General features: G+C 49.8%; 1 protein-coding gene across 1 annotated transcript in view; it reads right to left on the bottom strand.

Moving 5' to 3' along the window:
- The window catches only part of LOC140389179 (uncharacterized), a 160,613-nt gene that overhangs the window by 125,439 nt on the left and 12,633 nt on the right, over positions 1-22,541 (bottom strand). Inside the window, exons 4-7 of the mRNA XM_072473340.1 lie at positions 21,097-21,330; positions 17,001-17,023; positions 16,799-16,914; positions 12,367-12,935 (exon numbers count right to left, since the gene is read on the bottom strand). Coding sequence (XP_072329441.1) covers positions 12,367-12,935; positions 16,799-16,914; positions 17,001-17,023; positions 21,097-21,330 — 942 coding nt within the window. The remainder of the gene's footprint in view (positions 1-12,366; positions 12,936-16,798; positions 16,915-17,000; positions 17,024-21,096; positions 21,331-22,541) is intronic.

Below are 22,541 nucleotides of genomic sequence, written 5' to 3' on the forward strand. Positions count from 1 at the left end.
GAGAGGTTCTTTACCGTGTCAGAGAGGTTCTTTACCGTGTCAGAGAGGTTCTTTACCGTGTCAGAGAGGTTCTTTACCGTGTCAGAGAGGTTCTTTACCGTGTCAGAGAGTTTCTTTACCATGTCAGAGAGGTTCTTTACCATGTCAGAGAGGTTCTTTACCATGTCAGAGAGGTTCTTTACCGTGTCAGAGAGGTTCTTTACCGTGTCAGAGAGGTTGTTTACCGTGTCAGAGAGGTTCTTTACCGTGTCAGAGAGTTTCTTTACCGTGTCAGAGAGTTTCTTTACCGTGTCAGAGAGGTTCTTTACCGTGTCAGAGAGGTTCTTTACCGTGTCAGAGAGGTTCTTTACCGTGTCAGAGAGGTTCTTTACCGTGTCAGAGAGTTTCTTTACCGTGTCAGAGAGGTTCTTTACCGTGTCAGAGAGGTTCTTTACCGTGTCAGAGAGGTTCTTTACCGTGTCAGAGAGGTTCTTTACCGTGTCAGAGAGGTTCTTTACCGTGTCAGAGAGGTTCTTTACCGTGTCAGAGAGGTTCTTTACCGTGTCAGAGAGGTTCTTTACCGTGTCAGAGAGGTTCTTTACCATGTCAGAGAGGTTCTTTACCGTGTCAGAGAGGTTCTTTACCGTGTCAGAGAGGTTCTTTCCCGTGTCAGAGACGTTCTTTACCGTGTCCGAGAGGTTCTTTACCGTGTCAGAGAGGTTCTTTACCATGTCAGAGATGTTCTTTACCGTTTCAGAGAGGTTCTTTACCGTGTCAGAGAGGTTCTTTACCGTGTCAGAGAGGTTCTTTACCGTGTCAGACAGGTTCTTTACCGTGTCAGAGACGTTCTTTACCGTGTCAGAGAGGTTCTTTACCGTGTCAGAGACGTTCTTTACCGTGTCAGAGAGGTTCTTTACCGTGTCAGAGAGGTTCTTTACCGTGTCAGAGAGGTTCTTTACCGTGTCAGAGAGGTTCTTTACCGTGTCAGAGAGGTTCTTTACCGTGTCAGAGAGGTTCTTTACCGTGTCAGAGAGGTTCTTTACCGTGTCAGAGAGGTTCTTTACCGTGTCAGAGAGGTTCTTTACCGTGTCAGAGAGGTTCTTTACCGTTTCAGAGAGGTTCTTTACCGTGTCAGAGAGGCTCTTTACCGTGTCAGAGAGGTTCTTTACCATGTCAGAGAGGTTCTTTACCGTGTCAGAGATGTTCTTTACCGTGTCAGAGAGTTTCTTTACCGTGTCAGAGAGGTTCTTTACCATGTCAGAGAGGTTCTTTACCGTGTCAGAGAGGTTCTTTACCGTGTCAGAGAGTTTCTTTACCGTGTCAGAGAGGTTCTTTACTGTGTCAGAGAGGTTCTTTACCGTGTCAGAGAGGTTCTTTACCATGTCAGAGAGGTTCTTTACCATGTCAGAGAGGTTCTTTACCGTGTCAGAGAGGTTCTTTACCGTGTCAGAGAGGTTCTTTACCATGTCAGAGAGGTTCTTTACCGTGTCAGAGAGGTTCTTTACCGTGTCAGAGAGGTTCTTTACCGTGTCAGAGAGTTTCTTTACCGTGTCAGAGAGGTTCTTTACCGTGTCAGAGAGGTTCTTTACCATGTCAGAGAGGTTCTTTACCATGTCAGAGAGGTTCTTTACCATGTCAGAGAGGTTCTTTACCGTGTCAGAGAGGTTCTTTACCGTGTCAGAGAGGTTCTTTACCGTGTCAGAGAGGTTCTTTACCATGTCAGAGGTTCTTTACCGTGTTAGAGAGGTTCTTTACCGTGTCAGAGAGGTTCTTTACCATGTCAGAGAGGTTCTTTACCATGTCAGAGAGGTTCTTTACCGTGTTAGAGAGGTTCTTTACCATGTCAGAGAGGTTCTTTACCGTGTCAGAGAGGTTCTTTACCGTGTCAGAGAGGTTCTTTACCGTGTCAGAGAGGTTCTTTACCATGTCAGAGAGTTTCTTTACCGTGTCAGAGAGGTTCTTTACCGTGTCAGAGAGGTTCTTTACCGTGTCAGAGAGGTTCTTTACCATGTCAGAGAGGTTCTTTACCATGTCAGAGAGGTTCTTTACCGTGTCAGAGACGTTCTTTACCGTGTCAGAGACGTTCTTTACCGTGTCAGAGAGGTTCTTTACCGTGTCAGAGAGGTTCTTTACCATGTCATGTCAGAGAGGTTCTTGGCTGTGGAGAATATCTCGGAGATGGACAGAAAGTCCTGTCCCCAAGCATGGCCTGTTCCATTTTTTGTGGCTGGAACAGGGGTCAGGCTGGGGTTCATGCATGCGTGTTTGCAGAGGCTGACTTCTGATTTTGTTTCACCCCAGCCGCTTGCATCCCTAAGTACTCAGGGCAGACCAGGCCAGAGAAGGTCTGCTTTCCATGTGTTTGCTGTGGAGAGCCAGGGTACTTGGAGAGTACAGTTAAATGGCAGATTGTATTTAGATTTTTTAAATATTTCATGGACTGTGGGCATTGCTGGCCAGGCCTGCATCTAGGCCGGGATTCTCCCCTACCCGGCGAGGCGGGGAATCCGGCGTAATGGAGTTGTGGGAACCACTCCGGCATCGGGCCGCCCCAAAGGTGCGGAATTCTCCGCAGCTTTAGGGGCCAAGCCCTCACCTTGAGGGGCTAGGCCCGTGCCGGAGTGGTTTCCGCGGGAAAGGCCTTTGGCGCCACGCCAACCGGTGCCGAAAGGACTTCGCCGGGCGACGCATGCGCGGGAGCGTCAGCGGATGCTCACGGCATCCCCGCGCATGCGCAGTGGAGGGGGTCTCTTCCACCTCCGCCATAGTGGAGACCAGGGCGAAGGCGTAAGAAAAAGAGTGCCCCCACGGCAGAGGCCCGCCCGCCGGTCGGTGGGCCCCGATCGTGGGCCAGGCCACCGTGGGGGCACCCCCCGGGGCCAGATCGCCCCATGCCCCCCCCCCCCCCCCAGGACCCCGGAGCCCGCCCGCGCCGTCTGCTCCCGCCGGTAAGGGAGGTAGTTCAATCCACACCGGCTGGCGAGGGTTGATAGCGGCAGGACTTCGGCCCATCGCAGGCCGGAGAATCGCCGGGGGGAGCCCGCCGACCGGCGCAGCACGATTCCCGCCCCCGCCGATTCTCTGGTGGCGGAGAATTCAGGACACGGCGGGGGCGGGATTCACGCCAGCCCCCGGCGATTCTCCGACCCGGCGGGGGGGTCGGAGAATCGCGCCCCTATTGTCCATCCCTAATTGCCCCTTGACAAGGTGGTGCTGAGCTGCCTTCTTGAAGCCGCTGCAGTCCATGTGGTGTAGGTACACTCACCGTGCAGTTAGGGAGGGAGCTCCAGGATTTTGATCCACCGTCAGTGATGGAACAGCAATACAGTTCCAAATCCAGATGGTGTGTGTCTTGGTGGTGGCACTCCCAGGAATTTGCTGCTCTTGTCCTTCTAAGTGGTAGAGATCGTGGGTGCAGAAGGTGCTGTCGAAGGAGCCTTGGTGAGTTCCTGCTGTGAACCTTGTAGATGGTACGCTGTTACTGTGCGTCGATGTAGGAGGGATGTTTAAGGGTGGTGCATGGGGTGCCTATCAAGTGGCTGCTTTGTCCTGGATGGTGTTGAGTGTTGTTGGAGCTGACCTCATCCAGTCAAGTGAAGAGTATTCCATCACACTCCTGACTTGTGCCTTATAGATGGTGGACAGGCTTTGGGGAATCAAGAGTGTTAGTTTAGGGCTGCTGTTGAGTAAAGAGTCAAGTATTCTGCTTCTTTCCCAAACACCTTTCATTTTCCTTGAACACACTTCATACAAAACTCTATCACTGCACCGAGTGCCACCTGCAACTCCTTTACATATCAGTGTCAATTATTGGATACTGAACATCAATTTGATACGTAATTGGAATGTCTCTCAACCCATCCCTAACAAAGAGGTCCCAGTAGACTGGAGAATAGCCAATGTTGTTCCTTTCTTTAAGAAGGTTCAGGGAGAACAGGAAATTATAGGCTGGCGAGCCTTACGTCAGTGGCAGGGAAATTATTGGAGCGGATCCTTAGGGACATGATTTATTCACATTTGGAAACAAATGGACTTATTAGCAAGAGGCAGCATGGTTTTGTGAAGGAAGGTCGTGTTTTTGATCGAGTTTTTCGAGGGAGTGATTAAGGTGATTGATGACGGTAGGGCGGTGGATGTTGTTTACATGGACTTCAGTAAGGACTTCGACAAGGTTCCTCATGGTAGATTGGTACAAAAGGTGAAATCACACGGGATCAGAGGTGAGCTGGCAAGGTGGATACAGAATTGAAAACAGAAGGTAACAGTGGGAGGGTGCTTTTCTGAATGGAAGGCTGTGACTACTGGTGGTCTGCAGGGATCAGTTCTGGGACCTTTGTTGTTCGTAGTATACATAAACGATTTGGAGGGAAATGTATCTGGTCTGATTCGTAAGTTTGCGGACGACACAAAGGTCGGTGGAGTTGTGGATAGTAATGAGGACTGTCAGAGGACACAGCAGGATCTAGATCGGCTGACAGTTGGGTGGAGAAATGGCAGATGGAGTTTAATCCGGAGAAATGTGAGGAAATACATTTTGGATGGTCTAATACAGATGGGAATTATACAGTAAATGGCAGAACCCATAGGAGTATTGACAAGCAGAGGGACCTGGACTTATAGCTACACAGGTTACTGAAAAGGCAACACAACCTTCTGCAATGTATGTTCTATAAGTGGACAAGGTAGTCAAGAAAGCATACGGCATGCTTGCCTTCATTGGACGGGGCATTGAGTATAAAAACTGGCAACTCATGCTGCAGCTGTATGGAACCTTAGTTAGGCAACATTTAGAATATTGTGTACACTTCTGGTCACCACACTACCAGAAGGATGTGGACTTGTCAGTCCAACCCTGAATTTTGTCCAGGTCTTGCCACATTTGGATTTGGAGAAGGTACAGAAAAGGTTTACCAGGATGTTGCATGGTCTGGAGGGTATTAGTTATGAAGAAAGATAGGATGAACTCAGATTGTTTTCACTGGAATGACGGAGATTGAGGGGAGACATTATACACGTTTACAAAATTATGAGGGGCATGGACAGAGTGGATAGTCAGATGCTTTTTCCCAGGGTGGAAAGGTCAATTACCAGGGGACATGAGTTTGAGGTGCGAGGGGCAAAGTTTAGAGATGTGCGAGGCAAGTTTTTTTACACTGAGGATAGTGAGTGCCTGGAATGCACTGCCGAGGAGGTGGTGGAAGCAGGGTACGATAGAGATGTTGAAGGGGCATCTTGACAAATACATGAATATAGAACATAGAAAAATACAGCACAGAACAGGCCCTTCGGCCCACGATGTTGTGCCAAACCTTTGTCCTAGATTAATCATAGATTATCATTGAATTTACAGTGCAGAAGGAGGCCATTCGGCCCACCGAGTCCGCACCGGCTCTTGGAAAGAGCACCCCACCCATAGTCAACACCTCCACCCAACACTAAGGGCAATTTTGGACACTAAGGGCAATTTATCATGGACAATCCACCTAACCTGCACATCTTTGGACTGTGGGAGGAAACCGGAGCACCCGGAGGAAACCCACGCAGACACGGGGAGGATGTGTAGACTCCACACAGACAGTGACCCAAGCCGGAATCGAATCTGGGACCTTGGAGCTGTGAAGCAATTGTGCTATCCACAATGCTACCGTGCTGCCCTTAAGAACAAATAAATCTACACTATATCATTTTACCGTAATCCATGTACCTATCCAATAGCTGCTTGAAGGTCCCTAATGTTTCCGACTCAACTACTTCCACAGGCAGTGCATTCCATGCCCCCACTACTCTCTGGGTAAAGAACCTACCTCTGACATCCCCCCTGTATCTTCCACCATTCACCTTAAATTTATGTCCCCTTGTAATGGTCTGTTCCACCTGGGGAAAAAGTCTCTGACTGTCTACTCGATCTATTCGCCTGATCATCTTATAAACCTCTATCAAGTCGCCCCTCATCCTTCTCCGTTCTAATGAGAAAAAGCCTAGCACCCTCAACCTTTCCTCGTAGGAATAGGAATGGAATAGAAGGATACGGACCCCTGAAGTACAGAAGGTTTTAGTTCAGACCAGCATCATGATCGGTACAGGCTTGGAGGGCCGAAGGGCCTGTACCTGTGCTGTATTTTCCTTTGTATCTTTGTAAGAGACAAGTTACTCTGTGTTGGCTTCCTAGCCTCTGAACTGCACTTCCGCCTAGAGTATTTAGAGGCTGGTCCAGGTGGGCTTCTTGTCGATGTTGATAATGGGAGTTTCAGTGATGGTAATGCCATTTAACCTTAAACTGAGATGGTTGCATGTTCTCCAGCGGAGATGGTCCTTGTGTGGTGTAAATGGTACTTGCCACGTGTCAGTCCAACCCTGAATTTTGTCCAGGTCTTGCTACATTTGGATTTGGACAGCTTCAGTATCTGAGGAGTGATGGACGGTGTTGAACATTGTGATATCATCAGCGAACATCTCCACTTCTGACCTTATGATGGAGCAAAGATATTATGTATTCAAGTAATCCAGCCTGCTGGTGGAATGCCATGAGATCTGTAGTGACGTCAGCAGAGTGTTTACGTGGGCTTTGAGTTACGAGCAACATCTAATAAACCCTGCACCGTGCTTTCAAAGAACCTAGAGCCTGCACCTCTATTCTGACCTTGTTGCGGAAGCTAGAAAAACATAACAAAAGGTCATTGATGAAGCATCTGAAGATGGTTTAGCCGAAGACGCTACCTTGAGGAACTCCTGAAGTCATGTTCTGGAACTGAGAGGATTGTCCTCCAACCACCACAACCATCTTCCTTTGTGCGAGTTGTGACTCCAACCAGTTGAGAGATTTCTCCCTGTTTCCACTGACTCCTGGACCGGGGTTCTCCAACCCCGCGCCGGGTCGGAGAATCCCCGGGGGGCGCGGGAATCGTGCCCCAACGCCGGCTTCCCCATTCTCCGGTGCCGATTTTCAGGCGCCCGCGGGATCGCCGCCACACCGGTCAATGGCCCCCCCCCCCCCCGGCGATTCTCCGGGCTCCGATGGGCTGAGTGGCCGACAGGTTTGGCCGGGTCCCGCCGGCGTGGGTTACTCAGGTCTCACGTGGCGGGACTTGGAAGCTGAGTGTGCGGGGGCCGTCCTGAAGAGGGGGCAGGGGGATACCACCCCGGCACGGAGAAGGGAACCCCCGCGCATGCGCGGAAATACGCCGGCCGTTCCGTGCATGCGCGGAAATATGCCAGCCGTTTTGCGCATGCGCAGGCCGTTTCGCGCCGGCTGGAGCTGCGGGGACTACTCCAGAGCCAACGCCGGAGTGGTTGGCACTGGTTTTCACGGCCGCGTGGGGCCAGCCCCATTATTCGAGAATCCTGCCCCTGTTTTGCTATGGCTCCTGGAAGCCACACCCGATCAAATGCTGCCTTTCAAGGTCGAGGGCAGCCATTCCCATGTCCACTCTTGTGTGGAAGTTCGGACTAAGGCTGTAATGAGATTAGGAGCTGTGTGGCCCTGGTGGAATCCAAAATAAGTGCAGTGCGCAGGTTATTGCTGAGTAAGTGCCGCTGATAGCACTGTTTATGACCCCTTCCACCACTTCGACATGATGAGGCATATTAGAGTAGAATGATGGGACACTAATTCTGCTTTTTGTGTTTGGGCATACCTGGGCAGTTTTCCAGATATTCGGGAATATGCCAATGTTGCAGTTGCACTGGAACAGCTTTGCAGATTGTTGCAAATGTCTCAACCTCGTCTATCGTACTGATGTGCTGACTCCCCAGCTATTGGGGATGAGGATACTTGTGAAGCCTCTTCCTTCAGTTCGCTGTTTAATTGCCCCGGACCATTCATGACTGGATGTGGCAGCTCTGCAGGACTTATGGGGCCCGGTCCAATGGCCAGGCATGGTCGATAAAAGGCGGAAGACCCCGTCCCCGGAATCTACCTGGCTTGCAACACCTCCCGTGATCTAATGCGATCTTGCAAGATGTTTCACTGTAAACCCCTCCCAGTGTAGTCGGGATGGCAGATTTGGCAGATCAGCATATTAGAGCGAGACAGCTAGTCTCGGAGACCTCGGGTGAGCGCCATTCAGCACTGATTCCCACAATGGGGACCAGACGGAACGACACCCACGGGGGCCTCCCAGGGGATCGAAGGCCCCTGGTTGCATGCCCTTTGGGTAAGGTGGTGCCCTGACAGTGCCAGCCTGGCAGTGCCACCTGGGTGCCAGCGTGGCGCTGCCTGCATTTTTTGTGCACACAATCGGGCCGGGGGTGCCCTGCGTGGGTGTTGGGGGGAGGGTGTCCAGGGCCCCTCTCATCGTGTGTTTGGGCTGGAGAGGCGGTGGGGGATCGCTTTGGGGACCTGGGCGATCGGGACACCATTTAAAAATCACGTGCTACGCTGGGGAACTCTGGTGGGCGGAGCTCCTCGATGTACAAAACGGGGCCATGTGGGGCCTCAGCCGTGCATTCCCTGTTGAGGCCCCTTATTCAATGCGGGACGAATTGTCTAGCCATGTGTTTCTCGGCACTGCGTGGTGGCCATCCTGAATGTAAAGATGGAACTTTGTCTCCACAGGGACTGTCGGGCGGTCACTCGGTCCAATATTGTCATGGACAGATGCATCAGCAATTGATAAATTGGTGAGGAGGTTTTTCTTTCTTGTTGGTTCCCTCGCCACCTGTCACAGAGCCAGTCTAGCAGCTATGTCTTTCAGGCTGGCCCGCTTGCTTGATTGTGGTGCTACCAAGCCACTCTTGGTAGTGGACATTGAAGTCCCCCACCTCGAGTACATTCTGTGCCCTTGCCACCCTCAATGCTTCCTCCAAGTGGTGTTCTACAGCGATTCATTAGTTGAGGGAGGGCAGTAAGTGGTAATCAGCAGGAGGTTTCCTTGGCCATGTTTGGCTTGATACCATGAGACTTCATGGGCAGGGCAGCTCCCTCGTGACTCTAAAGCACTGTTTGGCCGCCACCTATACTGAGTCTGTTGTTCCGGCGGGACAGGACATACTCAGGAATGGTGATGGTGGTACCTGGAACACTATCTGTAAGATGTCGATCAGTATGTCTATGTCTCTGTGAGACAGCTCTTCCACAATATGTTAGTAAGGAAGACTTTGCAGGTTCGTCAGGGCTGAGTTTGCCACTGTCGATCATGGAGTGTCGATCAATATTGGGTGATCCATCTACTTTCATTCTTTTAATCAGTTTTACAGCAGTTTGAAGCAATTGAGTGGCTTGCTAGGCCATTTGAGGGCACGTGAGAATAAACTACATTGCTGTGGAGGGACATTAAAGAACCAGATGGATTTTGGCAAAAATCAGTAATGGCTTCATGGTCACCTTGCTCAGACCAGCATTCATTTCCAGATTTGTTAACTGAAATTCATTTCCACCAGTGATGGGATTTGAACCCTTGTCCCCAGAGCATTAGCCTGAGACTTAAGATTGCTGGTCCAGTGACCTGCCCAATCAAATCACATCATGGCTCCTGCTCAAGACACCAGTCCGTTGTCCTCAGTATCACTGGCAAGAAGCAACCTCATACCTACATACTCGTGAGGTGCAGGAGTCAGGCCACTCGGCCCCTCCAGCCTTCTCCATCACTCGATAAGATCATGGCCGATCCGATTGTGACCTTCAACCCACATTGCTGCCCATATATTTCCAAGTGGGAATTATGAGTGGCTTGGAGAGGAACCTCTAGCAGGTGGTGTTCCCAGGTGTCTGCTGCCCTTGTCGTTCGAGATGGGAGAGGTTTGGGGTTTGGAAGGTGCTCTAGAAGGAGGCTTGCTGAGTTATACAGTCATCACAAGAATCATTTTGATGCAGCACAGTTGCCATATATGTCTGGGAAAGTGCACTTCCTTTGTGCGAGGGAGTGATTTGAAGCAGTTGTTGAGTAATCTCGCGTCGTAAGTTCATGCCTAAGAAGTGCAGGTTGTGAGCAAATTACTTTTCTGCATTTACCACCATCGCTGAAGATTTCAAAAAAGGACAAGACAAATTTGGACAAGAGAAGTTAACAAAGGTACCGATTACGTGTATCATCCTGTGGAATTTTGTGTGTGTTTAACCAGATGATTTAAACTAGCTAAACATTAATTTACATTTAATCTATTGTCGATGGTCTTTCCAAATTCCATGGGCGGGATTCTCCGATTTTGAGGCTATGTCCGGAGCACGTGTCTTGTTTTACGACAAAAAAAATCAGCGCGGCCCCAGCACCGATACAGGACCGGTGAGGGTCTAGCAGCAGCCCCATGTTAAACTCCCGGCCTTCCCGATATATACGCCTGGAGAATTGCCAGGACAGTGGCCGCTGATGCGCACAGCGACGACCTGCAGCAATCGTGCCGTAAAATATAGCACCGGCCGTGCGCGGACCCGGCCTGTCAGATCCCCGGGCCACCCCCCACCAGTCCCCCCAGCCCTCGCCGAAGCTCCCCGTGCCAACAGCACGGCTCCCACCCGACTGGATACAGTCAGCAGCCGCCACACCAGGTTTACGAAAACTCAGAGCACACGTGCCCCACGCCGTCGGGAACTCAGCCTATCAGGGGGCAGCCTGCAGGTAACGTCCTGAGGCCAACCCAACGGCCATGACGCCGCTTTGGAGGGTGCGGAGCGTGCGAAAACTGGCGCCGCCTCCGATTTGGTCGTAAACGGGGCTTCTCCGCCCAATCGCCGATTACGATTTTGGCACCAGGCAACGGAGAAACCCGCCCCATATTCCTCAGAAATCGCTCAATGTTTGATTGCATTTGACCAAAACTGTTTAAATTTGCTCCCTGGTTCATTAGCATAAAATATAGCACCTTTCTCCGGCCTTTCAGTTCTGTAAAAGAGTCACATTGGACTGGATACGTTAACTCTGATTTTAATCTGCACCCAGGCGCTGCCAGACCCGCTGAGCATTTCCAGCATTTTCTGTTTTTATTACAGGAACCGCACATGTTGCAATAGAAAGAAGCTTTAAATGACCCACAAGTACACCTGTTATCAGATTGTGTCACAAGTATTTCTACAAAGTGTTTAAACTATGTTGTATACAGGTGAAGCTTACAAGACAGTTTCTGAAGCCACATGGAGAGACAGTGGTATTGTCACTGGACGAGTGATTCAGAGACCCACAGTAATGTTCCGGAGACCCTGGTTCAAGTCCCACCGTGGCGGATGGCGGAATTCAAATTCAACAACAATTTGCAATAAAACCATTGTCGATTGCCACAAAAAACCCGTCTGGTTCATTCATGCCCTTCAGGGAAGGAGACCTGTCTTCCTTGCCCTGGTCTGGCCTACATGTGACACCAGATCCACAGCAATCTTTAAAACGTGCTGAGCAAGCCAAGTTCAAGAGCAGAGGACAGAATACATGTGAGAAGTGCATTCTGGACCCGAGGGAAATGGAATATTTATGCACTTCCCAATATCTTACAGAGGAGGGCATTATTTTTAAAGCAATAGTGTGTGACCCAAGCTGAGTTTTTCCAGTCCCGCCATGGGAGTTGCGACAGTTCAAGAGCAGAGGACAGAATACATGTGAGAAGTGCATTCTGGACCCGAGGGAAATGGAATATTTATGCACTTCCCAATATCTTACAGAGGAGGGCATTATTTTTAAAGCAATAGTGTGTGACCCAAGCTGAGTTTTTCCAGTCCCGCCATGGGAGTTGCGACAGATCGTGCAGTCAATAGTCCAATGGTCTTTAGCAGGACTGGAAGATCCAGGTGGCAGACTATGCTATCATTATAGCTCAGTTCATTGTTTCCTGATATTCATACTATTTACAATTAGAGGGGAGATCTTATAGAAACATATAAGATTATGAAGGGAATAGTTAGGATAGATGCGGGCAGGTTGTTTCCACTGGCGGGTGAAAGCAGAACTATGGGGCATAGCCTCAAAATAAGGGGAAGTAGATTTAGGATTGAGCTCAGGAGGAACTTCTTCACTCAAAGGGTTTTGAATCTATGGAATTCCCTGCCCAGTGAAGCAGTTGAGGCTCCTTCATTCAATGTTTTTAAGATAAAGATAGATAGTGTTTTGAAGAATAAAGGGATTAAGGGTTATGGTGTTCAGGCCGGAAAGTGGAGCTGAGTCCACAAAAGATCAGCCATGATCTCATTGAATGGCAGAGCAGGCTCGAGGGGCCAGATGGCCTACTCCTGTTACTAGTTCTTATGTTCTTATTGGCATTTTCCCAGACTCAGTGGGTATTTATCGGTGATTCTTCGTGTTACTGAGCTGAAATCTACCACGATTCTTCCACTCCTGTGAGGATCTCAAACTCAGCTGGGCGGGAATGGATGGCGTATTGGAGTAAATGCTTCCTGCTGTTCATGAGAGGTTGGAGGTGTCGAGTCTGGGAATGTTGTGCCTGGTATAAGAAGCTGTTTTAGTTGGATAAATGAATTAAACCATCAACCTCCTGGATTGTCATGGTCCGGGGACAGATTTTCAGTGGGTCTGGATTTTTACCCTCTATATTAAAACATGGACTGAAGTAAGGGTACAGTTTCTCAGTGAATGTCCCAGTGAAAGTGTAGATATGGGCCTTGTTATCTGAGTTATAAAAGGAAACCATCTCTCCCTCATAATCCAGACAGACTCGAATCTTTCTCGGCTGCACACTCAGATTTAAATTTTTCCAAGGTTCATCACAAGCCAAGTACTGATTTCCATCTCTCAGGGCCATTGCCCAGTATCCATTCTTTGGACTCAGGTAGATTTGGCCCTTCCTATTGATGGATTCCTTGGCCACACCAACATTCCATTGAGTCACGCTCCCCACATCCACCTCCCAGGAATGTTTCCCTGATGTAAATCCCTCCAGTCCCAAGACACAGGGACAGCGATCGAATCTCTCCGGATTGTCGGGAAGCTGCTCCCACTTCCCGGTGTTTCTCACAGTGCTCAGGTCCTCTGACAGGAGAAGGTAAAGATTGGCTGTATTAGGGTCGAACATCACTGGAGCTGGGAACAGATGGACACGGATAAAATGTTAGTCCCTCTCACTGTAACTTTCACAGCCGGTTAGTGATTGGCAAAATCAGCAATGAACCAGAATTAGAAATTCATCCCCCAGGGTCCAGAGGAGGTTCACAAGAATGATCCCTGGAATGAAGAGCTTGTCGTATGAGGAACGGTTGAGGACTCTGGGTCTGTACTCGTTGGAGTTTAGGAGGATGAGAGGGGGATCTTATTGAAACTTACAGGATACTGCGAGGCCAGGATAGACTGGACGTGGAGAGGATGTTTCCACTTGCAGGAAAAACTAGAAGCAGAGGACACCATCTCAGACTAAAGGGACGATCCTTTAAAACAGAGATGAGGAGGAATTTCTTCAGCCAGAGGGTGGTGAATCTGTGGAACTCTTTGCCGCAGAAGGCTGTGGAGGCCAAATCACTGAGTGACTTTAAGACAGAGATAGATAAGTTCTTGATTAATAAGGGGATCAGGGGTTATGGGGAGAAGGCTGGAGAATGGGGATGAGAAAAATATCAGCCATGATTGAATGGTGGAGCAGACTCGATGGGCGGAGTGGCCTAATTTTGCTCCTATGTCTTATGGAAGAGTTTAAACAGCGCACAGGGGAAACAGGAAGATACTGTCCGAGGTTTTACCCAGAGATCACACCTTGCAGTGAAAATAGAATAAATGGCCTCAAGAAGTTACACATGGAGAACTGGCCATTGTCAAACTGGAAAACCAAATGTCATATTCCAGTTAGACACGTTGTAGCCATCTGGACTCAACATTAAGTTCAACAACCTTAGACTGTGAACTTTTTCCTCTGTCCCCTTTGCTAAAACTTTGTGGCAATATAACTCCCTCCACCCACCCCCACCGAGCCTCACTCCACAGGGCAATCTATTACTTGTTCTTTAGTTCTGCTTTCACTGACCTTTGTTCTCCTGTTAACACATTCCTCTATCTTACCTTCATGCCACTATCAGCACCTTCTTTAGTCTTTAATGCTATCATTAACACTCCCTTTGTCGTGAGTCCATGACGTTTGTCAATCTCTTCTTTAACTCTCACCTATCCCTGACCTTCTGTTCTGCTGCACCTCCCCCCCCCCCCCCCCCCCCCCCCCCACTCTCGAACTGTGCCATCCTTCACATTTCTACTCCGTTTAAGCTCTGAAGGAAAGTCAAATGGACTTGAAATATTAACTGTTTCTCTCGCCGCAGGTGCTGCCTGACCTGCTGAGTGTTGCAGCATTTTCTGTTGTTTCAATTCGAATTCATTGGATGCATTTCAGTTTAATAGGACTATTAGGTTGGGTGAAACCGAACAAGGGCGTAATATTCCATCTGGTGTGGCGACGTGTCACTCCGGCATTCAGACTCTTTGGCTGAGCCCGGCTGTCAGCAATGGCATTTTGAATGCCTCACCGGCCACGCCACCAGGAGGCTGCCAAGGGCGGCACGGTGGCACAATGGTTAGCACTGCTGCCTCACAGCACCAAGGCTCCGGGTTAAATTCCAACTTCGGGTCACTGTCTGTGCGGAGTCTGCACGTTCTCCCCGTGTGTGCGTGGGTTTCCTCCGGGTGCTCCCGTTTCCTCCCACAGTCCAAAGATGTGCAGGTTAGGTGGATTGGCCACGATAAATTGCTCTTTAAGTGTCCAACGGTTAGATAGGGTCACGGGGATAGGGCAGGTGATTGGGCCTAAGGTGCTCTTTCGGAGGGTTGGTGCAGACTCGATGGGCTGAATGGCCTCCTTCTGCACTGTAGGGATTCTATGATGCTATGAAACCCGTTGCTCCACCATTCAACAAGATCATGGCTGATCTGATTCTAACGTCAACCCCTCATTCCTGTCTGACCCCTGATAACCTTTCACCCCCCCCTTGTTAATCAATAATCTATCTAGCTCTGCCCCAAAAATATTCAAAAACTCTGCTTCCACCTCCTTTAGAGGAGGAAAGTTCCAGAGACTCACCCCCTCTGAGGGGAAAAAATTCCCATCTCCGCCTTAAATGAGTGACCCCTTTATTTTTTTAAATAAATTTAGAGGACCCAATTTTTTTTTTCTAATTAAGGGGCAATTTAGCGTGGCCAATCCACCCAACCTGCACATCTTTGGGTTGTGGGGGTGAGACCCACACAGACATGGGGAGAATGTGCAAACTCCGCATGGACAGTGGCCCAGGGTCGGGATTCGAACCCGGGTCCTCAGCGCCGCAGTCCCAGTGCTAACCACTGCGCCACATGCTGCCCTGACCCCCTGTCATGATATGCAAACATGCAACCAATGAATACTCAGAATAGGACACAACCAATGGGCAGTCAGGATACTCAGAGGTGGCACCACCACAAGGGGGCGTGACAAACACTATAAAAGGGATGATGCACTCACACCCTGCCTCTTCCCACAGACAGACATCTAGAGAGTGAGACAGGGTTGATCAGCAGCGTCACACCCCAGCACGTGGCTTAGAGCAAGCTGGCACAGTTAGACTGAGTTACTGCAGTTAGATTAGCAGAGAGTCGAACTCATTTGAGAACCGTGTTAATAGTTCAATAAACACGTTGAACTCATTTCAGAGTCCGGAGCACCCTTTAGTTAAGACTGCATCAAGTAGCAGCCTGTGTTATCCGAAGCAGCATAACACAACAACCCCCTTATTTTTAACCAGTGACCCTCTAGTTCTAGATTCTTCCACAAGAGGAAACATCGTCTCCATGTCCACCATATGAAGACGCTGCAGGATCGTAAAGGTTTCAATCAAGTCCTCTTCACAACTTACTTCACTGTCTAGCGTGTCGTGCCTGCCTTCAGTCCCTTCGTGGTCATCGTTGCTGAGAGTAACCTTCAAACCGTTTTTTAATTCATTGAATTTAAATTTCACCGGCTGCACAATAAGAATGAACTTGGGCCCCCCCAAGCATCCACTCAGGTCTCTGCATTGCCAGTCAGCGATATTACCACCACACTACCATCCTTTACTGTGTAATCTCCTTACACTGCGTCCATGGATATTCTTCCCACCATCATCGTCCACTTCAAGCAGCAGCAAGCTTTTCTTTACTGTGATATTACGTAGCAGGCTGCAGTGATGCTGGAGACCCTCAACAGACTCTATTGAAGGTCTCAACCAAGTTGATTCATGAAACGAGCCTCCAAAATACCTATACTCTTCTCGGTTGCACTTCTTGTACTGACATGGGCTGGATTCTCTGATTTTCAGGCTATGTCCTGATGCCGGCGTGGGAACGATGGCGTTTTACGACCGTGGTGGGGGGCTAGCAGGCAGGCAGCGTGGAGCACCCGGTTCTAGCTGCCGATACGGCCGGAGAATTGCCAGGTCCGTGACCGTGCGTGCGCATGGCGGTGGCCTGCAGCGGCCGTGCCGTGCACCATTGCGCCGACCGCGTGCGGACCCAGCCTGCCAAATAGCCCCCCCCCCCTTTAGCTGGCTCGTGACCCTAGGACCACCCCCCAACAGTGCCCCCAGCTCCTGCCAAAGTCCCCCCTGCCCGCGGATCGGCTCTCCCCCGACTGTGGCGGCGCCGGACCGAGTCCGCAGCCGCCACGCCGAGTTCCCGACAAGTGATAGCATGAGAGACCCACGCCGTCGGGAACTCGGCCGGACGGGAGCGGAGCATCGGGGTGAGGGCCTCAGGCATCTTCCTGAGGCGTGTGGCGTACCCCTAGAGCACGTCGCTTTGGAGGGGGCGGTTCATCCCGATTTCGGCATGAACATTGATTCTCCGGCCGATCGGTGAACGCAATTTTGGCGTCGGCGACCGGAGAATCCATCTTAAGAGCCAGCTTCTAGCATTGGAGAGAGCTGTTTAATAGCTGGGGTCAGGAAGCTCACACCCACCTGTATTAATCACCGTCAGCATCTTTTTCCACACTCTGTACTGCAGTGAGCCAATGTACTTCCCCACATTTATTAACGGGTAAACCTCCTGTGGCTCTGGGAGAGTTCGCTTCAGTCTGAAACAGGAGATAAAGTTGGATCATTCCAGGCTGGGCGAGAAATAGGTTAGAAATTAAAATCAAATCAAGGGGGTGAATTTTACCTTTTCTGTAAATCCGGAAATTTCTGTGGAACAAGAACAATTATTACTGTTTGTGTTTGGAGAACATTTTATCACAAAAAGTAAAGTAACAGACTGGATTCCACAGGAAAGTACACTTTAAATATCGAAAGTTATTGGCCTGCCTCTTGCTGTCCTCACTGGACTGTGAGTTACTCCACAATATTGCAGCCAGTTCTGGGGGCCATGCTTGAGGAAGGATGTGAGAGCATTGGTGAGAGTACAGAAAGGATTCATAGGAATTATGTGTGGGATGGGGAACTTTAGTTATGAAGGTAGATTGGAGAAGTTGGGAGTGCTTTCCTTGGAGAGGAGAAGGTTGAGAAGAAATTCGATCGAGGGCTGGACAGAGTAGGAAATGAGCAACTGTTCTGATTGGTGGAACTGATCAAGAGCTTGAGGGCATAGATGTAAGGCAATGGCCACGAAAGCAGTGACCCCCATGAAGAAAATCTATTTAATGCAGCGAGTGATTAGGGTCTGGCATGCACTCTTGGAGAGGGTGGATCAGGCAGGTTCATAGAATCATAGAATAGAATCCCTACAGTGCAGAAGCTGGCCATTTGGCCCATCGAGTCTGCACCGACAGTTCGGATGAGGATTCTGCCCATTCACACTCCCCCCGTTTACCCAAATGAGGCATTCGAGAGGGGATTATCATGATCTACTACATAGAACATACAGAAAGAGGCCATTCGGGCCATCGAGTCTGCACCGACCCACATTAAGCCCTCACTTCCACCCTATCCTCGTAACCCAAAAACTCCTAACCTTTTTGGACACTAAGGGCAATTTAGCATGGCCAATCCACCTAACCTGCACGTCTTTGGACTGTGGGAGGAAACCAGAGCACCCGGAGGAAACCCACGCAGACACGGGGAGAACATGCAGACTCCGCACAGACCGTGACCCAGCGGGGAATCGAACCTGGGACCCTGGCGCTGTGAAGCCACAGTGCTAACCACTGTGCTACCGTGCTGCCCATTTGAAAAGGAAGGTTTTGGGGCCTCATAAGCTACATCCCAGAGGACCAAATGTACCCTCTAAAGGTTCACCAGACTGATTCCTGGGATGGCAGGATTGCTGTATGGGCAGAGATTGGTTCGACTGGGCCCGTATTCACTGGAGTTTAGAAGAATGAGCGGGGATCTGATTGAAACATAAAATTCTAACAGGGCGGACAGACTGGATACAGGGATGCTTTTTCCCATGGCTGGGGGGGGGGTCTGGAACAGGGTTCACAATCTCAGGATACAGGTTAGACCATTTAGGACTGAGATGAAGAGAAACATCGTCACTCAGAGGGTGGTGAACCTGTGGAATTCCTGACCACAGAGGCTATGGAGGTCAAGTCACTGAATATAGTTTAAGAATGAATTAGATAGATTTCCAGGGTGGAATTTTATCACTTTCTAACTAACTGTCAACTCAAATGGGAAAACGGTGCTCCGCCCACCGGCTCCACAACCAGCTTTTCCCACCATATTTTTTGAAACACAGTCCCACATGTTAAGGAATGGGTTAAGAGACATTCCAAAGACACTGATATGTAAAGGGGTTGCAGGTGGCACTTGTTGGTGAGGTGCGGTGATAGAGTTTTGTACGGACTGTGATCAAGGAAAATAAAGGAGAAAGGAGCGGAACTCTTGGCTCGTTACTGAACAGCAGCCAAAAGCAAAGAACACAATGTCACGATGGCGAGACGGACTCTGACTGGGCCCAGTCTCACAAGCAGCCTCGGCTTTAAGGGCACACCAATCTAAAAAAGAAAAGATAGAATCCCCCACGGACATGGAGAACCTCCCTCCCAGGGACTTTCCCCGCCGCCCACAGACACAGGGAAACACCCACCATAGACTTCCCCAACAGAAGCCCCCCCATTTCCTGGTAATGTCCGGGCACTACCCCCTGACCTTATCCCTTGGCACTGCCCCCAAGCCCCTTAAGAATCCTATATGTTTCAATGAGATCCCACTGCACAACACAACTCACAGAGCGACAATTCAATAGTAAATAATGTCAGATTAGAATGATTCATTCATTTAAATTCAGTGTCTTTAATGTTCTCGTTCTCACTGACTGGCTATAGATACAGCAGCAATATATGTCTTAGCCACATGCACTAATTTTAGAGGAAAAAGCCTCACTCACACTTCTGGCATTTTATCAACTGATGTACATAGAGGTTAATGTGCACTTTCTCACATTGTGTGAATATGTGTATTCAGATCACATGCCTACCAATGGTGTCCGATACTGTTAAGAGTTGGTCAGTGTGGTCCCGGCTAGAGAAGGAACCAGCAGTGAACTACTGGCCCTGTACATATTCTCGTGAATAAAGTTACTTTCTGTTTGACTCCACAAACTCGTGCTGGATTCTTCGTGGCCCTCGCAAAACATACTAATTTCCTGAATTCATTCTCGGGCTGTGGGCATTACGCGCGAGGCTGGCGTTTATTGCCCATCCCAAACTACCCTTAGTGATGACCGCTGCCTTGGTACAATTCAGTGGCTTGCTGGACCAATCAGAGGGCAGTTCAGATTCAGTCACATGCTGTGGGTCTGGAGTCACATGTATGCTCGCCCGGGTAAGGATGCCGGATTTCTATGGGTTTTTAATTTTGTTAATTTAGGGTATTTGGCCAATTCTTTCTTTTCCAAATAAGGGGCAATTTAGCGTGGTCGCCCATTCGCTTCTGTAGAAGCCAGCTATTTTCTATAGGTAAAAGTGATAGGTAAAAGATAGCTATTTAGCATTGAGCCCCTCGTCTATTCAATACCCATTTTAAAACTCACTCGTAACCTCAGGTCATTTTAAAACACATATTCAGCATGACTCAGCATAATTCATTTCAAGACAGTACAACATTACGCTACACAATGTAACAGAAACACAAAAACCATGATAAAATAAACACTTATCACTCAGCTAACAAATACATTTGCAAGATAAAGTGACCAAGGACAGGGCAGGCTCCATGGCAACGGCACAGTAACCTAACGGCGCGTTTGTCCTCAGCAAGAATCCAGTTCAAGCAGCTTGCGATAAGGGAGCCGAATCGCATTCCGTAGCTCATACAAGAATACATTTAAGTTAATGTTGCATATTAAACGACAGACAGCTAAAACATCGAATCAAACTTATTTGATGTTAACCCAAACCAATTAGGGTTACATCGGGGTATAGCTAGGTGGCTGAAGACTGATATGATTTAGTATAACCGTGCTAGTGCGTACGGCCATATTCCATTCATGAATGATCTATACTTTGATCTAACTTACTCGCTGTCTCTCTATCTTTCATCCTTTCACTTTTACCTATGTTACCTATCAGGTGTATTAGAAAATAGCTGGCTTCTACAGCTTCCGCTCTCCCCCTTCCCCGCCTTTCCTTTTGTGTTTTCTGCCACGTCTGCCTTGTAGGTGTGTGTGTGGTCTTCTGCACCCCCTCCCTCTGTGTTATTCCCCTCAGGTTCCCTCCTCTCTCCCTCCCCTTGGGTCGTGTATTCCTGTCAGTTCTCTTCTAACTTTTCTACCCCGAGCGAACAATGAGAATATCTTGAGGTGGGGATGGGGATGGGGGGGGGGGGGGGGGGGGGGGGGGGCGGGGGGGGGGGGGGGGGTTGGGAAGAGGATAGGGCACCAAGACAGATGGTGACAAAATGTAAATAGATACAAAAGAATCTCAGATACTGTACAATAACAAACATGAAATGCAACTGTATATAAAATCAAAAATGCCAATAAATATATATATTTTTTTAAAGCGTGGTTAATTCACCTACCCTACATATCTTTGGGTCGTGGGGATGAGACCCACGCAGCCGCAGGGAAAATGTGCAAACTCCACACGGATAGTGACCAGGGGCCGGATTTGAACCCAGGTCTTCAGCTGTGTGAGGCAACAGTGCTAACCACTGCGCCGCCCTGCTGCACTGGGTTATTTATGACCAAATCACACAGATGATTGGTATCGTTTTCATTATCGACTTCTATATTCTAGCTTTTATAGGCATTCTGTGAACAATCCCAAAATCAATTTCAAAGCGGCAAAGAAAAGAAGAAAATAATTATTTACCGTTAAAAACTGGATGTTGTCCTGTTCCCTCAGCTCTTGTTCAATCTCCTGAACAGTGACTGAAAGCGATGAGATTTCCTCCGTTACCTTCTCAATCCTCTCCTTCACCTCCTGACTCTTTTTCTCTTTCTCCAGTTTCAGATCTTCCAACACAATCCTCTCTTCCTCACGGAGAAACTGGTGAAGTTTTTCAAATTCGGCTTTAACCTGTTTCTCCAGCTTTACACTTTGGTCCTTTGGGAAATAATAGTGAGATTGAAGGACCAAATCAATGGAATTTTTAAAAAGATTGCACATACCTTCTCCAATCATGGGGCTATGTCCCCACCCCAGCGTCAAAACGGGGGTGTTTCACTCTGGTCTTTTCTTAAGAAAGTCCAGAGTGCTTCTGCAATTTGCAGGGGACTAGCAGGGCCCCGGAGTGCTTCTCACTGGGGGGGGGCCGCGGACTGAGCAGCAGCCACCGGCCGTTCCTGACGGGCAAAAGTGGTTAGAACCACGCCCTCGGGAACTCGGCTGGTTGTCCTCGGAGAATCGCCGCGGGGGCCTCTGTCAATGGTCCTCTACCCGCGGCCGCGTAGACCGTGCGTGGGTGATTCGCGGCAACTCCCCGGGGACCGGAGTATCGTGGGAGCGGCGCCGTGCCGGATTTCGGAGTCAATGCCCGTTCTCCGCCCCCGCGCCGATCGTGATTTCGGCACCAGAGGCTCGGAGAATCCCGCCCCAGGTGTTTTTTGTTGCAGAATGTGGGCGTCGCTGGCTTGGCCAGCATTTGGTACCCATCCCTAATTGCCCTTTGAGAAAGTGGGGGTGAGTTGCCGTCTTGAACCGTTGCAGTACCTCTGATATAGGTACACCCACTGTGCTGTTCGGGAGGGAGTTCCAGGATTTTGACCCAGTGACACTGAAGGAACGGCCGATATATTTCCCAGTCAGGATGGGGAGTGACTTGGAGGGGAACCTCCAGGTGGGGGTGACCCCAGGTAGCTGCTGCCCTTGAAATTGCAGATGATAGATTTCGGGGGTCTGGAAGGGGCTGTCTCCGGAGCTTTGTTTCCTGCATTGCATCTTGTAAATGGTGCACACCAGCGATTCCCTGCCATGGAGGGGCCGAGCGGCCGTACCAAAAAACCAGAGTCCCGCCGGCGGCGTTCTAACACTCTCTGAGCCGGCGTGACCTCGGCGTGGAAGGGTCGGGGGCAGCCTGTGGGGGTGAAGGGGGGCCGACCCCGGGGAGGGGCTCCGCTGTGGCTGGCCCACGATCGGGGCCCACCGATCGGCGGGCTGGCCTCTCGGGCTGGGGGCCTCCTTCCACGCCGGCCCCTGCAGCCCTACGCCATGTTGCGTCGGGGCCGGCACGGAGAAAGGAGCCATTGCCCATGCGCGCGTTGGCGCCGGTGTCCCTGCGCATGAGCGGACCCCGCGGCGTGCAGTTGACGCCGGGA

The sequence above is a fragment of the Scyliorhinus torazame genome, chromosome 14, assembly GCF_047496885.1.
Source record: "Scyliorhinus torazame isolate Kashiwa2021f chromosome 14, sScyTor2.1, whole genome shotgun sequence".
Taxonomy (NCBI): domain Eukaryota; kingdom Metazoa; phylum Chordata; class Chondrichthyes; order Carcharhiniformes; family Scyliorhinidae; genus Scyliorhinus; species Scyliorhinus torazame.